Source organism: Petromyzon marinus, chromosome 75 (genome assembly GCF_048934315.1).
Source record: "Petromyzon marinus isolate PM22_M1 ecotype Great Lakes invasive population chromosome 75, UKy_Petmar_22M1.pri1.0, whole genome shotgun sequence".
Lineage (NCBI taxonomy): Eukaryota > Metazoa > Chordata > Hyperoartia > Petromyzontiformes > Petromyzontidae > Petromyzon > Petromyzon marinus.
The window spans coordinates 2,831,656-2,848,286 of record NC_133741.1 but is presented as its reverse complement, the minus strand read 5'-3'; the positions used below and the strand labels follow the sequence as shown (position 1 = coordinate 2,848,286).

The 16,631-nt window shown below is 49.5% G+C and overlaps 1 protein-coding gene across 1 annotated transcript in view; it reads left to right on the top strand.

Annotated features, from left to right (window-relative positions):
• The first annotated feature begins 433 nt into the window (after positions 1 to 433).
• LOC116957496 (DNA repair protein XRCC1-like) overlaps positions 434 to 16,631 on the top strand; it is a 32,023-nt gene continuing 15,825 nt past the window's right edge. Inside the window, exons 1-6 of the mRNA XM_076056266.1 lie at positions 434 to 505; positions 2,905 to 3,015; positions 5,340 to 5,535; positions 6,200 to 6,316; positions 8,130 to 8,211; positions 9,894 to 9,951. Of these exons, the coding sequence (XP_075912381.1) occupies positions 490 to 505; positions 2,905 to 3,015; positions 5,340 to 5,535; positions 6,200 to 6,316; positions 8,130 to 8,211; positions 9,894 to 9,951 (580 nt within the window). The 5' untranslated portion in view covers positions 434 to 489. The remainder of the gene's footprint in view (positions 506 to 2,904; positions 3,016 to 5,339; positions 5,536 to 6,199; positions 6,317 to 8,129; positions 8,212 to 9,893; positions 9,952 to 16,631) is intronic.

Genomic DNA, 16,631 nt, shown 5'->3' with positions numbered 1-16,631 from the left:
CTCACTTCCCGTATCTCTCTTTCTCACTGTCCCGTGTGGCTCTTTCTCCGTGTCCCGTGTGGCTCTGTCTCGGTGTCCCATGTCTCTCTGTCTCAGACTCTTTCTGTCTCAGTGTCCCGTGTCTCTGCCTCAGTGTCTCTGTGTCTCAGTGCCTCTCTGCCTCAGTGTCTCTGCGTCTCAGTGTCTCTCTGTCTCAGTGTCTCTCATTCTCGGGGTCCTGTGTCTGTCTCAGTGTCTCTCTGTCTCAGTGTCTTTCTGTCTCAGTGTCTCTTTGTTTCAGTATCTCTCTGTCTCTGTCCTGTGTCTCTCTGCTCTCAGGCTGCTTGCCTCAAGAGGAAATTTGACTTGCCCGTGACCTCCCAACCACGGAAGAGGCGGCCGCAGGGCGAGTGGGGGGGAGGTGGAGGAGCGGGGGGAGGGGGGGGAGGAGGGGGAGGAGGAGGGGGAGGAGGGGGACAAGGTGGAGGAGGAGGAGGGGGGGGCCTCCTCATGGACCCTTCACGAGGTTCGTCTCTCCGGGTCGCGCTGCTCAGAGATGGGGATGTTAACTACCTCGCCTGGTATACAGGATTGTGGGTTCGATCCAGGACCCTGGCGCCATGGTGGCAAGGAAATGTTCACTACCTTACATAATATATAGAGGTCGTGGTTTCGATCCCGACCCTGACTACCCGGTGGCTAGGAGATGTTAACTACCTCGACTGGTATACAGAAGGTCGTGGGTTCGATTCCGGACCCTGAGACTGCCTGCTGCTGTATCTTTGGAGTTGGCAGTCTCTCTCTCGCTCTCTCTCCCCTCGGTGGTCGTGCGAATTTTTCTCCAGGTCTTCCACTTTTTATCCCCTCCACATTTAGAATCAATGTTACCGTGCATTTTAGAGTGATTTGGCTCCTGCTATGAATTACCACGCGGTGGTGATAAGCCACGACTTTGTTGGGCTATCATTACTGATAACCAGGTCGCTGCTTCTGAAAAAAGAGCTACATAGCTCAGTGGGGCCTTACCCACTGCTAAAATAAAACATATAGTAGACTCTCAATTATCTGCGTGCGGTTTATCCGATTTGCAGATTAACGGCGCACCTGAGATTTTAACAAGAATTAATAAATCATGGATTTTCCTTCAGCCCAAATGAATGGTCTAAAAACAGTTATACATTGTTATTCTTGTAAATGTTTACTACAAGTCACGTGCTTAAACCGAACAAATATGTTGCTCCGGTTAAGCCTAAATCAACGTGATCGCCTCTACAATACAGTACGGTAGTTACGTATCTTTACAACAGTGGGGCGGACTTTGAATGATGTTGATTGGCGTGGCTCTGCTATCATCCACTTAGTGGGCCGAGTCTTCTGCTGGGCGGGAACAAGAAAGTGTTATCATTGAGCACGCGCATCATCGATCGGTCGATCGTTAGTATTCGTTCTAAATCGAGAGAGTAACAAACGTAATCGTTGGTTGTGCTTCATTTTGAGTGATTTATCCGATAATTTTATTTTTAATTAACAAATATTTTTTCGTACTTAACATAATGTATACCTACATTAGTGCCGTTTGGCATAGAGATCCGCGGAAAATTTATATTTTAGATTACCCGCGATGTGGAATTCTCCGCGGACGTCCTCCCCGTCATAAGCGTGGATTATCGACAGTTTACTGCAGTTTAATTTTTAGTTTAGTATTCTGAGTCACAGTGCCCCTCCGATCTCCGATGCCATGTAATACTTGTCAATCCCTTATCAGTGCCTACCATATTACAGACCAATTTAGACCTTATTGGTCACCCCGTACCCTTATAAATCTCAACGTTCATCCTACAGAGTCGCATCACAGGGGAGAAACACAAACGGACACATCTTTTTTGCCCGTATTGAAATGGCTGTAGGCTGTATGGACCTGAAAACTCTTTATTTCCCTGTACAAGAATACGGGTAAACCGTATGGGTTGGCACGGTATGCCATCTCTTCGCATGACCACCATCAAGTTTCCATCATTGTGCCAATGACACGCAATTGCATACACAATCGCAGTGAAGGTCATGCGCACACGTGTGTATCCCAAGCTGCATAGAGGGGAGCGGTAGTGTTGCGGTTAGCACGCTGTACTATGAACCCGGCAACCCGAGTTTGATTCCCGCTCGTGGCCAACACCAGTGACGATTATCTTAACCAGTCGTGTGCCTCCCCTAGGTCGACTCGGCCTCAAATATGTACCTGGTAAACATAGCCACCGGGAAGACGAAGGTGACCAGGCATGTGGCTGGCCTCCCACCCCCTCGTGTACCGTGCCGGCCTTCATAGGTGCTCGTTAACAGCGCTTGCCCCAACAGTCTGTTAAGGTTACATGGGGGATGTTCTTTTTTGTGTGCGGTTTGAACTAAATTGAATCGCCTCAAATCCAGGAAAATTGGAGGTTCTGCTGCTTGGCGGTTGGGACACTGACAGTGTATAGTGTAATTTTCGATTTAAAGCTTTCGTGACTGCAATGATTCATCTTCTTTGGTTATTTCGGTAAAGTCACGTAGAATGATAATAAAATAATAAATTTATCAAATAAAATAACACAATAATATTCTCACGACGTTTCGGCCACAACACAAGCGGCCTTCATCAGGTGAAGGGGGCGAGACTGTCTGGTAGGACAGCGCTGAAGGCCGCTTGTGTTGTGGCCGAAACGTCGTGAGAATATTATTGTGTTATTTTATTTTATCAATTTATTATTTTATTATCATTCTACGTGACTTTACCGAAAGAACCAAAGAAGAAAAGTGTATAGTGTGTTTGTGTGGTGTGAGTAAGTGTGAGAGTGTGGTGAGTGTGTAAGTATGAGTGTGTCTGGTGAGCATGTGTGTTGAGTGTGTGTGATGGAGTGAGGGATGGAGCTCTCTGTTTCCTTCTCGGAGGTGGTGGAGGCCGGAGAGAAGGAGCAGCTGCATCACCTGCACAGAGCTCGCTCGCGCGGAGCAGCAACAACAACAACAACCATAACAACAACCACGGGGGGAGCAGAGCCGGTGGGTGCGAGCAGTGAGAGAGTGAGCGTGAATGAGTGAGCTTGAGAGATGACGAGTGTGAGAGTGAGAGGTAGTGAATGTGAAAGAGAGTGCGAGGTGAGTGAGTGTGTGCCTGCCCACCATCATATAGGTCTTTAATGATTGTGAACAGTCAGGGACCCCAAACACACAAAATAACCAAAATACCTGGCCTATTGATTTTATCGTAGGCTTTACCAGGTAATATAGTAACTATGTAGTTCCTTTTTAAAATCCCTACACCTCTGCTATAGCAGATGGACAAAGAATATGGCGTCCTTGTAGGACTCAAACCACATGGGGCTCCACAAACCTCTATCCAGCCACACGCTCCAATATCCAGTCACACGCTGCACTACCCAGCCACACACTCCACTATCCAGCCACATGCTGCACTACCCAGCCACACACTCCACTATCCAGCCACATGCTGCACTACCCAGCCACACACTCCACTATCCAGCCACATGCTGCACTACCCAACCACACACTCCACTACCCAGCCACACGCTGCACTACCCAGCCACACACTCCACTATCCAGCCACACACTCCACTACCCAGCCACACACTCCACTATCCAGCCACACACTCCACTATCCAGCCACACACTCCACTACCCAGCCACACACTCCACTATCCAGCCACACACTCCACAACCCAGCCACACACTCCACTATCCAGCCACAAGCTCCACAACCCAGCCACACGCTCCACTATCCAGCCTCATGCTCCGCAACCCAGCCACACGCTCCACTATCCAGCCACACGCTGCACTACCCAGCCACACACTCCACTATCCAGCCACACGCTCCACTATCCAGCCACACGCTCCACTATCCAGCCACACACTCCACTACCCAGCCACACGCTGCACTACCCAGCCACACACTCCACTACCCAGCCACACACTCCACTACCCAGCCACAGATTCCACTACCCATCCACACGCTCCGCAACCCAGCCACACGCTCCACTATCCAGCCACACATTCCACAACCCAGCCTCACACCCCACTATCCAGCCACACATTCCACTACCCATCCACACGCTCCACTATCCAGCCTCACGCTCCACAACCCAGCCTCACACCCCACTACCCAACCGCATGCCCCACTACCCAGCCACACGCTCCACAACCCAGCCTCACGCCCCACTATCCAACCACATACCCCACTACACAGCCATGCACCTGCCTGGGTATTTTGAGTCATCAAACACTCCATCCCCTCCGCTGCCCATGTGGAGAGCGTGGATGTATTCACATATCCAGGCCAGATTCGAAGCAAGAGGCATATATCTGGTATCTTCTGTATTCTTGGTTCTTTCGGTAAAGTCACCACGTAGAAGGGAAACAATAAAATAATAAAAATATAAAACAATAAAATTATCACGACGTTTCGAGTGCAACACAAGCAATCATCATCTGGTGTGAAAACCACAGCAAGAAAATTTGAAAAAAGTGGCAGTTTTTTTAACGTTAGCACCACGGAGAGCGATTTGGCAGTTATTCAGATGGACGAGTCCAAAATAATCGCCACTTTTTTCAAATTTTCTTGCTGTGGTTTTCACACCTGATGATGATTGCTTGTGTTGCAGTCGAAATGGCGTTATAATTTTATTGTTTTATATTTTCATTATTTTATTGTTTCCCTTCTACGTGACTTTACTGAAAGAACCAAGAATATGAATCCCTGCAGTCACGATCAAATCAAAATTTGTATCTTCTGTTTAATGTTGCTGTGTGGAAGATGCCTGGTCTATCGCTCCATACGAAGCTGCAGGTCTTCTCGGCCCTCCCTTGTCTATGCCGTGGTAACGTCACTGCCACTTAGTGGTGAACGGTGGCTATTGTTGGTGGTTATGGCGTTTTGATGGTTGTGATGGTGGTGACGGTGTTGACGATGCTGGTGATGGTGGTGGTCGTAATGGTGGTGATGGTGGAGATGGTGGTGATCGTGGTCGTGATGATGACAGTGGTGGTGTTGGTGGTTGTGGTTGTGACGGTAATTGTTGTGGTGTTGGTGATTGTGGTTATGGTGGTTATGGTGGTGACGATAGTGGTGACGACGATGGTGGAGATGATGATGATGATGGTGGTGGTGACGGTGATGACGGTGATGCTGACAGTGGAGTGAAGAGGGTGGTGACGATCGTAGTGGTGGTGATGATGGTAGAGGTGGTGATGATGGTGGCGACGGTGGTGATGATGATGATGACGACGATGGTGGTGGTGACTGCGAGGCTGCCCATTGCGCTAACCGCCCCTCCGCCCCCCGCCACGTGACCCCCCCCCCACCCCAACAGGCAGCGCTCGTGGGGTTAGGCCCCCTCCCCCCGCAGCTGCGCCTCCCCCCGCGTCTCCTGGTCAGCCTGCGCTGTGCGGGGTGGTGGTCTCGCTCAGTGGCTTCACCAACCCCCTGCGCTCCACGCTGCGCGACCTGGCCCTGGGGCTGGGCGCTCGCTACCGGCCTGACTGGGGGCCGGCCTGCACCCACCTCGTGTGAGATACGGGGGGGGGCGAGAAGAGGGCACTGGGGGGGTGAGAGAGTAGCACGGTGGGGGGGGGTGGTCATGGGGAACCCAACCCTGGATGGGGTACAGGGTGGGGTGCTGTGAGAACTCGAGGTCCACTGAAGGCATGGGGGCGTGGGGGGTTAGGGGCCATTGGGGAACCACACTCACCCCCCTGCGTTCCTCCCCCTCGATCTGTTTTTCCCTCATCTCCACGTCTGTGTCACCCGGTCTCTTCCCGCGCCTCTCCCCGCATCTCTTCCTGTGTCTCTCTCCATGTGACCCGGTGTCTTGCACCTTGCTTCACCTTCTCTCCCAGCGTCTTCCCGTGTCTCCCCGCGTCTCAACTTGTCTCCCTGTGTCTCCTCGCGTATCCCCGTGTCTCCCCACGTCTCAACTTGTCGCCCCGTGTCACCCCGTCTCTTCCCGCACCTCTCCCCGCATCTCTCCTCGCGTCTCTCCCTGCGTCTCTCTCCACGTCTCTCCCCGTGTCTCGCACCTTGTTACCCCGCATCTCAACTTGTTTCCCCGCATCTCAACTTGTCTACCCGTGTCACCCCGCGTTTCCCCGCATCTCAACTTGTCTCCCCGTGTCTCCCTGTGTCTCATCCCGTGTTTTTCTCCACGCCTCCCCGTGTCTCCCCACGTCTCAGCTGTGCGTTTGCCCGCACACCCAAGAGCCTTCAGGCGCAGGCTGCCGGGGCTCTCGTGGTGCGGAGAGAGTGGCTGGAGGACAGCGCCGCTCAGGGGCGGAGACTCGCAGAGCGCCGGTGAGACACGGGGGGACACGGGGAGACACGGGTGAGAAGGGGAGACAAGTGGAGACAGGGAGACAGGGAGACATGGAGACACGGGGAGACACGGGGAGACACGGGGGGAGACGAGAGGAGACGCATGCAGACACAGGGAGACACAGGGAGACACAAGGAGAGAAGGGGAGACACGGGGAGACGCAAGGAGACACGGGTGAGAAGGGGAGAGAAGTGGGGACAGGGAGACAGGGAGACATGGCGAGACATGGCGAGACACGGGGAAACACGGGGAGACACGGGGAGACACGGGGAAAAACTGGGAGACATGGGGGGAGACAAGAGGCAGACGCTGGCAGACACAGGGAGACGCAGGGAGACACAGGGAGACACAAGGGGAGAAGGGGAGACACAAGGGGAGACACGGGGTAAGAAGAGGATACACGGGGTGCTTTGGGGATAAGAGGAATCTTGGAGGGAGACACAGGGAAAGGCAGGGGGTGACACGGGGAGACAGAAAGCCCTGACGCCTGCTGTATATTTGGAGTTTACGGTGTCTGTCCTTGATCGTGTGATTTTTTTTTCTGGATCCTTTTGGTTTTTTCCCTCCACATTTAGAATAAACGTGAGTTCAGAGTTTTTGGCTCCAATAAATTTCCACACCATGATAAGCCCACTTCGTTGACCTATCATCTGTGATAGCCAGGTCGCTTCTGAAAAAGAGCTATGTACAGCAGCTCAGTGGGGCCTTACCCACTTATAAAGAGGACTTACCCGCACGAATGGAGAGGCGGTCAGACACACATGCATGAGCATGTTGTGGACCACAGAGCCGACGAGCAACATGGCTCCCAATTGGCTGAAGGAGCGCACCCAAGAAGAAGCTCACTCGCCGTTGGTGGAGGGAGACAAATTGACGTCTGACGCACCTCCTGATGCAGATGGTGAGACGTTGGAAGGTGCATGGAGCAAATGGGAGATGTTAAGGGGTCTGACGAGGGACGGCAATAGCGAAGTGATTGGATGGAGAGAAGTTGAAGAGAAAGAACGAGAGAGATAAGATGGAAGGGGGCGAAGGTGGCTTGGTGTGCTTTAGATGGTGGAAGTTGGAGTGAACGCACCCTGCAGGCAATAATAAAGCTTCTCACACCCTTTTCAAATCGCCCAATGTGTCGGAGTCGTTACGTACACAGTGGTGAAATAAAAATTCAAATGTTTTAGTTTGAGAAGTTTAGCTTCGCCAGCGCCTAATGGGTTTTCTGGTGTGACCTGCTGCTGATCATTTTCTGCCTGGTCCATCTCCGATGGTGTCCTCACTGTCGTGAGCCTTGACACTCCGCCATGTACCTTTCTTGCCTTCATTCATCATCGCTAGCAGCTGGAGGTTGACATCATCACCCCCCCACCATCCTCCGGATGTCTAAGCGAAATCGGTGAGGGTTCAAGACTGTGCCCCCGTGAATTTGCTAGGGGCGAGCACGTTCCTCAAAGCGCACCTAGCCTGATACAACCGCTATGGCGAACACACCGCCACTTGATGGTGGCTGTTGCACGTGGTTGAGTTCTCTCATGGCCAACACCGGTGATGGCGATTATCTGAATTGGTCTTGGGCCTCGCCTAGGTCGACTCGGCCTCAAATGAGTACTTAGTGTGGTGTGCAAATAACGACACTGGGGAGACAAAGGTGGCCGGGCGCGGTACTGACCCACCCACTCCCCCTTGTGCCACAGTGCTGGCCTTCAATAGGGTGCTGCTGCTCGCTACTAAACAGCATTTGCTCTCCCAGTTTTCTCAGAATTGGGGGGGGGGTCTTTTTTTGTTTGTATGCATCAGGTACCTGATGTACGGCGACGGATCGAGCAGCGAGGATGAGGAGGCACGTCCCTCACGCCGCCCGAACAGAGCCCCGTCAACGGTGAGTGCGGGTGGACATGGCTGTGTGCGTGGGTGGGGTGTGTGACTGTGTGCGGGAGCTGTAGTGTAGCCCCCCCGCCCCCTGTGAGGTGGATAGCTGAGCAAGTGCAAAGAGTCGGAGACCCGGTAGAACACCGGGCAGAGGTGAGCTCCCAAGTGAACTGCTCAGGGGAGGATGGTTTTCAGGCTTTACAAGTTCAAGTTTCATTTATTAGGTATGGCCCTGTGAGCCATGCGGTTCTTGAGTTGGGTGCAACGGCAACAAAGAAAATATGAGCAGAGAATATCTTAAAGCGACGACGCGCAACACAAACATCCTGGATAAACTGGCAGTGCTGTTATAGCATGATGTGTCGTTACAACTGCCTCGGCTGCTGCTGCCTTGTGTGTGTGTGATTTTATATATATATCTGTGTGTCTGTGGTGCAGGCGGATCTCTGCTGCTCAGCCTCAAATGGTCGACTCTGCCTCAAATGAGTACCTGGTGTGGTGTGTAAACATCACCGCTGGGGAAACGAAGCCGGCCGGGCGTGGTGTTGGCCACCCACCCCCTCGTGTGTCGTGCAGGCCTTTATACGCGCTCGCTAGCAGCACTTGCCCCAACAGTCTGTTCAGGCTAAACAATAGATCTTCGTCTCTTGCTGTGTGCGATGAGCGGTAGTGTCACGGTTAGATCGCCGCGCCACAAACCCGGCGACCCGAGTTCGATTCCTGCTCACGGCCAACACCAATGACGATTATCTGAATCGTTCCTGGGCCTCCCCTAGGTCGACTCAGCCTCAAATTAGTACCTGGTGCAGTGTGAAAGTAAACATCACTGCTGGGGGAGACAAAGGAGGCCAGACGTGGTGCTGGTCACCCACCCCCTCGTGTGCCATTCCAGCCTTCTTAGGTGCTCGCTAACAGCACTTGCCCCAACAGTCTGTTAAGGCAACACGGGGGGATCTTTGTCTTTGGGTGTGATTGTGAGTGGGTGAACGTGTGTCTGTTTGGGCTGGAGAAAGCAACCCCCTCGCACATCCCCCCGGCGGTTGCCAACGGCAACGGGCCGTGGTGGCTGAGCAAATCGTCTGTTCCCCTCATGGTAGCTGCAGGGAACTCTGGGATGGGTACGAGGGAGCTTATTGATGACCGCCCCTTCCTCAGCCTTCAACTCATTTACCATTAAAAAAAAACAGAAAGATATAGTAAAGATTGTACCGGAGGTCCCCGGGGGGGAGGGTGGAACAGGCTTCTGTGACATCTTCTGACCCAAACACCCATTCTAGAGGAGCCAGGCGACCTGAACCCATAACCCTTGGTGTTCCCTCCTGAAATAACGACGGGAAACCTACTGTGGTGAGGCCATGTGTGTTTGAACACTCACTGCAGAGGAGGAGAGGCTGCCGCTTCCCTCTGCCAGGAGCTGGACAGTTACTGCCCTGGACCTCTGGAATACAGGACGGGGTCCGTTGGGCTGGTTTCTGTTCACTATGAGGGGTGGACCATCTTGAACTCGGGGCAGGAAATTGCCAATCAAAAAAAAAGGTGGCTCTTCAGAACAGAATAGTGATATGTGTGTGGGACCAGAGAAGGCGGTTGAAGGCGTTCATATACATTACAATTGTCTCTGTGTCTGTCTGCAGCAGGGGGTGTCTCACTGCTCCTGCTGTGTGTGATTTGTCTCGTATGTCTGTGCACCAGAGGACATCTCTGCCTGCCGCTGGAGTCTCAACTCCATCATCTCCGCATCGCACCGCAGGTAGCTGCATCTCCCACCCGCCCCGAGTGTGTCCGGTCATGTTTGACGCCTGCCCTCGTGTGATGGCGCTCGCAAGGATCTGAGAGATGACTACCCAGCAGTTCCAGAACTACTCCCCCCCCCCCCCCCCCATCAACTCTCTCTTTTCACTCCTCTTCCCCAGTCCACTCACTCCCCCCCCGTCCCCCTTGCCTCTCCCTTCTCGCAAGACATCATGGTGCAAGATGGGGGGTTGATCCTGCCTGGGGCTGCGGTTACCTCAAATACTTTAGGAAGTAGTCACACACACACACACCTCTCCCCATGTGGAGTGGCATCTTGCAGACTGGATTGTGTGAGGAGCTCAGATCCTTCAGGGGTCTGGACACATTCCCATCAGAAGGCACCTCTGGCAGGGCAATTCTGCATTGGCTGGGTCTTGTAGCCCACATGCCCAGCCACCGCATGCCCCAAACAGCTTCTGTTTGGCCAGATAGAGGGGGCACAGTGCGGGCTGGAAAAAGGATGGAGTGATGCAGTACAGGAGCATGTGAAGCTGAGTGGACTTGCCAATGACCGGTACCAGCAGTGGCAAGATCGTCCTCTGGAGGAGGTTCGTGAAGAATGCTATTGGGCAGTTCCAGGCTAAGTGTATGTTGAGGCTACTGCGCAGTTGGAGGCAGTCGCCCTCCAGCAACAGTGGAGGGCAGAGGAGCGATGCTCACAGCAACGAGCAGAGTGCCGGGTGGCTAAAACACAGCAAGTTGGCACACTAGCAGGCACAGGTGGTGCATCTGCCAATCATCTCAGTTGGTCAACCCATGGTACCCGTCTGTCCTCTGACCCCCCCCTGCCAGCAGCGAACTTTTCCCAATTCTAAACGTGACCCCAAAGTGCACCTAGTCTGGCACAAGCGCCGTGGTGACATCACCGTCACTGAATGGTGAACGGCAATTGTTGATGGTGATGATGGTGGTGATGATTGTGTAGTGGGTTCAACTGAGTCGCAGACGTAGGCTTGGAGGCAACACATTTATTCAGTTCCAACACGGGGTAACTTCCCCTTAACAGAATAACAACCTGAGGAGGTGACCACCAGGCTAACTACACTAGTTACTACACTAGTTACTACCAGGCTAACTACACTAGTTACTACACTACACGAGTTACTCACTAGCTACTACACTAGTTACTACCAGGCTAACTACACTAGTTACTACACTAGTTACTACACTAGTTACTACACTACACTAGTTACTCACTAGCTACTACACTAGTTACTACCAGGCTAACTACACTAGTTAATACACTAGTTACTACACTAGTTACTACACTACACTAGTTACTCACTAGCTACTACACTAGTTACTACACTAGTAACTTCACTAGTAACTTCACTAGTTACTACACTAGTTACTACACTAGTTACTACCAGGCTAACTACACTAGTTACTACACTAGTAACTTCACTAGTTACTACACTAGTTACTACCAGGCTAACTGTACTAGTTACTACACTACACGAGTTACTCACTAGCTACTACACTAGTTACTACCAGGCTAACTACACTAGTTAATACACTAGTTACTACACTAGTTACTACACTAGTTACTACACTACACTAGTTACTCACTAGCTACTACACTAGTTACTACCAGGCTAACTACACTAGTTAATACACTAGTTACTACACTAGTTACTACCAGGGTAACTACACTAGTTACTACACTAGTTACTTCACTAGTAACTTCACTAGCTACTACACTAGTTACTACCAGGCTAACTACACTAGTTAATACACTAGTTACTACAATAGTTACTACACTAGTTACTACACTACACTAGTTACTCACTAGCTACTACACTAGTTACTACCAGGCTAACTACACTAGTTAATACACTAGTTACTACACTAGTTACTACACTAGTTACTACACTACACTAGTTACTCACTAGCTACTACACTAGTTACTACCAGGCTAACTACACTAGTTAATACACTAGTTACTACACTGGTTACCACCAGGGTAACTACACTAGTTACTACACTAGTTACTACACTAGTTACTTCACTAGTAACTTCACTAGTTACTACACTAGTTACTACCAGGCTAAGTACACTAGTTACTACACTAGTAACTTCACTAGTTACTACACTAGTTACTACCAGGCTAACTGCACTAGTTACTACACTACACTAGTTACTACACTAGTTACTACACTAGTAACTACACTAGTTACTACCAGGCTAACTACACTAGTTACTACCAGGCTAATTACACTAGTTACTACACTAGTAACGTCACTAGTTACTACACTAGTTACTACCAGGCTAACTGCACTAGTTACTACACTACACTAGTTACTACACTAGTTACACTAGTAACTTAACTAGTTACCACCAGGCCAACTACACTGGTTACTGCCAGGCTAACTACACTAGTTACTTCACTAGTAACTTCACTAGTTACTACACTAGTTACTACACTAGTAACTTCACTAGTTACTACACTAGTTACTACCAGGCTAACTGCACTAGTTACTACACTACACTAGTTACTACACTAGTAACTTAACTAGTTACTACCAGGCTAACTACACTAGTTACTACCAGGCTAATTACACTAGTTACTACACTAGTAACTTCACTAGTTACTACACTAGTTACTACCAGGCTAACTGCACTAGTTACTACACTACACTAGTAACTTAACTAGTTACCACCAGGCCAACTACACTGGTTACTGCCAGGCTAACTACACTAGTTACTTCACTAGTAACTTCACTAGTTACTACACTAGTTACTACACTAGTAACTTCACTAGTAACTTCACTAGTTACTACACTAGTTACTACACTGGTAACTTCACTAGTTACTACACTAGTAACTTCACTAGTAACCTCACTAGTTACTACACTAGTAACTTCACTAGTAACTTCACTAGTTACTACACTAGTTACTACACTAGTAACTTCACTAGTTACTACACTAGTTACTACACTAGTTACTACCAGGCTAACTACACTAGTTACTACACTACACTAGTAACTTCACTAGTTACTACACTAGTAACTTCACTAGTAACTTCACTGGTTACTACACTAGTAACTTCACTAGTTACTACACTAGTAACTTCACTAGTTACTACACTAGTTACTACACTAGTAACTTCACTAGTAACTTCACTAGTTACTATGTAACTGCTACTACGGACCAGGACCAACGACTTTGGCCCGGGTCCACGTGTTGGAGACTCGTTGAACGGAGATCGTAGAAGAAGGGTTTCTTCCAGGATGAACAACAACCCTGGTCCCTCCTTGGGACCCAGCTTATATTTGCTGTGGCGTGGCCGGCTCCGCCCTTGGCCACGTCCACCTTCCAGAATCCTCGGGAAGGATCTGGGTCCCAATCATATGACCCCCCCCATAGCCCCCTCTTGGGTGCCCCTTTGTCAACTTGACCGGTCACGTGACCTCCCGGGTCAACCAGAGTGCCATGGCCTCGCACAACCTCATCCTTCGGTCGGCACCCACACACCCACACACCCTGCAGTACCGTCTGCGTTCTGCATTCAACGAGTCTCCCAACACGTGGACCCGGGCTAAAGTCGTTGGTCCCGGTCCGTAGTAGGGCCGGTCCTGCACCCACAGCCTGTTGACATCCAGCGATGTCACTACAATTGTATCAGAATCGGTCCTTATTTAGACTGCAGGAGGAATCCGATGAGCTGTGAAGATCTTTTTTAACAGATGTCCAGTATGGGGCACGGGCTCAGTCAAGTTACAATGGCAAAACACAGTGCACACAAACATACGATAGGAGTGCAAAATAGAGAAAAACGGTAAGCAAGTCACTAAATATAAATAAAGCTATCCATAAGATTTTTTTGGGGTTGGATTGTGTAAATGTGTCGGTAAACCCGCCACCACAGCCAATCAGGGTTTGTCACGTAAAAAAACGTAAAAAAAAACCGTGACAATTAGTTACTTAGTTCAGCACTAACCGGTGTGTGTTGGAGAGTAAACCCACAACATTTACAATTAGTAAGGTTTGTCATGTAAACAAAGTGTGCCAATTAGTTACTTAGTTCAGCACTATCCAGTGTGTGTTGGAGAGTAAACCCACAACATTCACAATTAGAGTACTGTAGAACATCTCTTAAAGACCACCCCTGTTACCGACTAATGGCTTAACGACGGGCCTCCATAGAGCTCAATGTGTAGTGTATAGTAGTGTATAGTGTAGTGTATATTAGTGTAGTGCCTCTATAGAGCCCAATGTGTTCGCTTACCGACCATTCCCACGTTAACAATGGGCTGTTGTAGGTACAGTAAATATTAATGCATTGATTAACCACATTTCTTTTAATATTACGCGTTTATAATTTTGTTAGTATTTTTACCTATTCATATCCATTGTTCAAATATTATAAAGTACGTTTTTTGGGTGAAAAAGGGTAACTTTCAATGCTATCGGAATGAATTAAGCCTTTAACTTGTATTTTCCTATACTCACTTAACGACCAGTTTCTTGGATAACAATTACCGTCAGTTAAGAGGTAGGGGTTCTATTGTACCATGAAGTTTTGCCGGTAATTATAACAATCAGCCTCACCAGTATCTAGAGTCGATCATCGATTATAATCTGGCTACTTCGGGGGTGGGGGGGAGGTGGCGCCGGATATTCAAAAAATGCCCGATAATCGCTCATCATCATTATTTGATCATTAGCTGATTTTTTTGGGGTGTTGTGTGGTCTGTGTTTTTTTGTAGTGTTTTAAATTTGTTTACTATGTGACAGTTGCATAAACGAACAAAAATTCAGGACCTACTTAACGATGGTAGCTACACAAAGATTAAAAGAGATCCAACCAACTGAACAGTATCATCACTGATTCAGCTTCATTAATTGAACAGACTAAAAGGTTTTCACTAAAACCTTCTGCTGCTAGACCACCCAGACTATATTGCTTACCAAAAATCCATAAAGAAGGCACACCCCTTCGTCCCATCGTCACCACCAGTGGCTCACCCACCTACAAACTGGCCCGAGATTTGTCTGAGACCTTGCAGCCATGCATTGGTAAGGCCACCTCTTCTGTTCTTAACTCAGCTCACCTGGTAGCGTCAATTAAAGACATCTCACTGTCACCAGGTGATTTGCTTGTTAGTTTCGATGTAGTTTCTCCGTTCACCAAGGTTCCTGTGCCCGATACCATTGCAATAATTGAAGATTTGGTTCAACAATGACTGAATGCTGATGTACCAGCCCTGGTGAGACACTGCCTCACCAATACATACTTCACTTGGAATGGAACATTCTACAAACAAACTGAGGGCACTCCAATGGGTTCTCCCTTATCTCCGGTTGTGGCCAACATTTTCATGGAAAAATTTGAGACTGACGCCATCCAGGCATCCACTCTACGCTCGTCCTTGTGGAAGAGGTACGTGGATGACACGTTTGTCATCTGGCCACATGGCCGACCAGCTCTGAAACAATTCCTCAACCACATAAATTCCATTCACCCAGCAATCGAATTCACCATGGAGGTAGAAAAGGATGGCATGCTACCCTTCTTGGATGTTTTAATCAAAAGGAGACCAGATGGCTCAATGAGCCACTCTGTCTACAGGAAAGTAACCCATACTGACGCCTACCCAAAACCTGATTCCCACCACCATCCATCCCAGAAGAATTTCCTCTTGAAAACGCTACACCATAGAGCTCAATGTATCTCCGACCATGAACACCTGACCAGTGAACTCAAACACGTACACCAGGCTCTCAAGACGAATGATTATTCTGACTACACAATCCGCAAAGCCATCAACCCAACCGTGAGGAAGGAGCCATCTGAAGATCCAATCAAAACCGTCACCTTACCTTACATAGCAGGGATAACCAAAAGGATTTACAAAATCTTGAACAAACACATGACCCACGTCCGATTTAACACAGTACACAAAATTCGTGACCTGATCCCATCTGTGAAGGACAAGATCCCTGACATGCAACATCCCGGCGTCTACAAACTAAGCTGTACCTGCGGGAGCAGTTACATTGGGGAAACCAAACGTCATGCCTCGGATCGTGTTCGTGAACACAAGGCAAATCTGAAACACGGCAGGACCAACACTTCTGCCGTAGCTGACCATTACTTTAATGCGGCTGGCTCACGTGAAATTGTTTTCTCTAAAACGATGGTACTTTGCAAGCTGACTGGCTATCAACTAGAGGTTCGTTCACGAAGCCATCCATATATACAGACCCAAAAAACAATTTCAGCCGAGACGACGGTTTTAAACTCGGCATTGGAAAGATGTCATCAACCACTTTGGGTCATGATTTGAATTTATGTTTCCTTGTCAAACCTCGACCGTCAGCAGTGTGGATGGTTGTAGCGAGGTGCAATTCCCCCCTTCCCATCTCTACCCCTCCCCCCTATCTCTACCCATCCCCCCTATCTCTCCCCCTGTCCTCTGCCCATTCTTTCCCCCCCCATTTTCTGATGGGTGTACCGAGGTACAATTCCTCCCTCCTCCCATCTCTACCCCCCCCCCCCATCTCTGCCCCACCCCCTCTCTCTCCCCCTGTCTCTCACAGCTCTTTTATCCCCATTTCTTCCCCCCCCCCCCATTGCTCGCGCAGCCCATTCCCCTGCCCACTCACTCTGGAGTTGTGTATCCCCATTCCCTT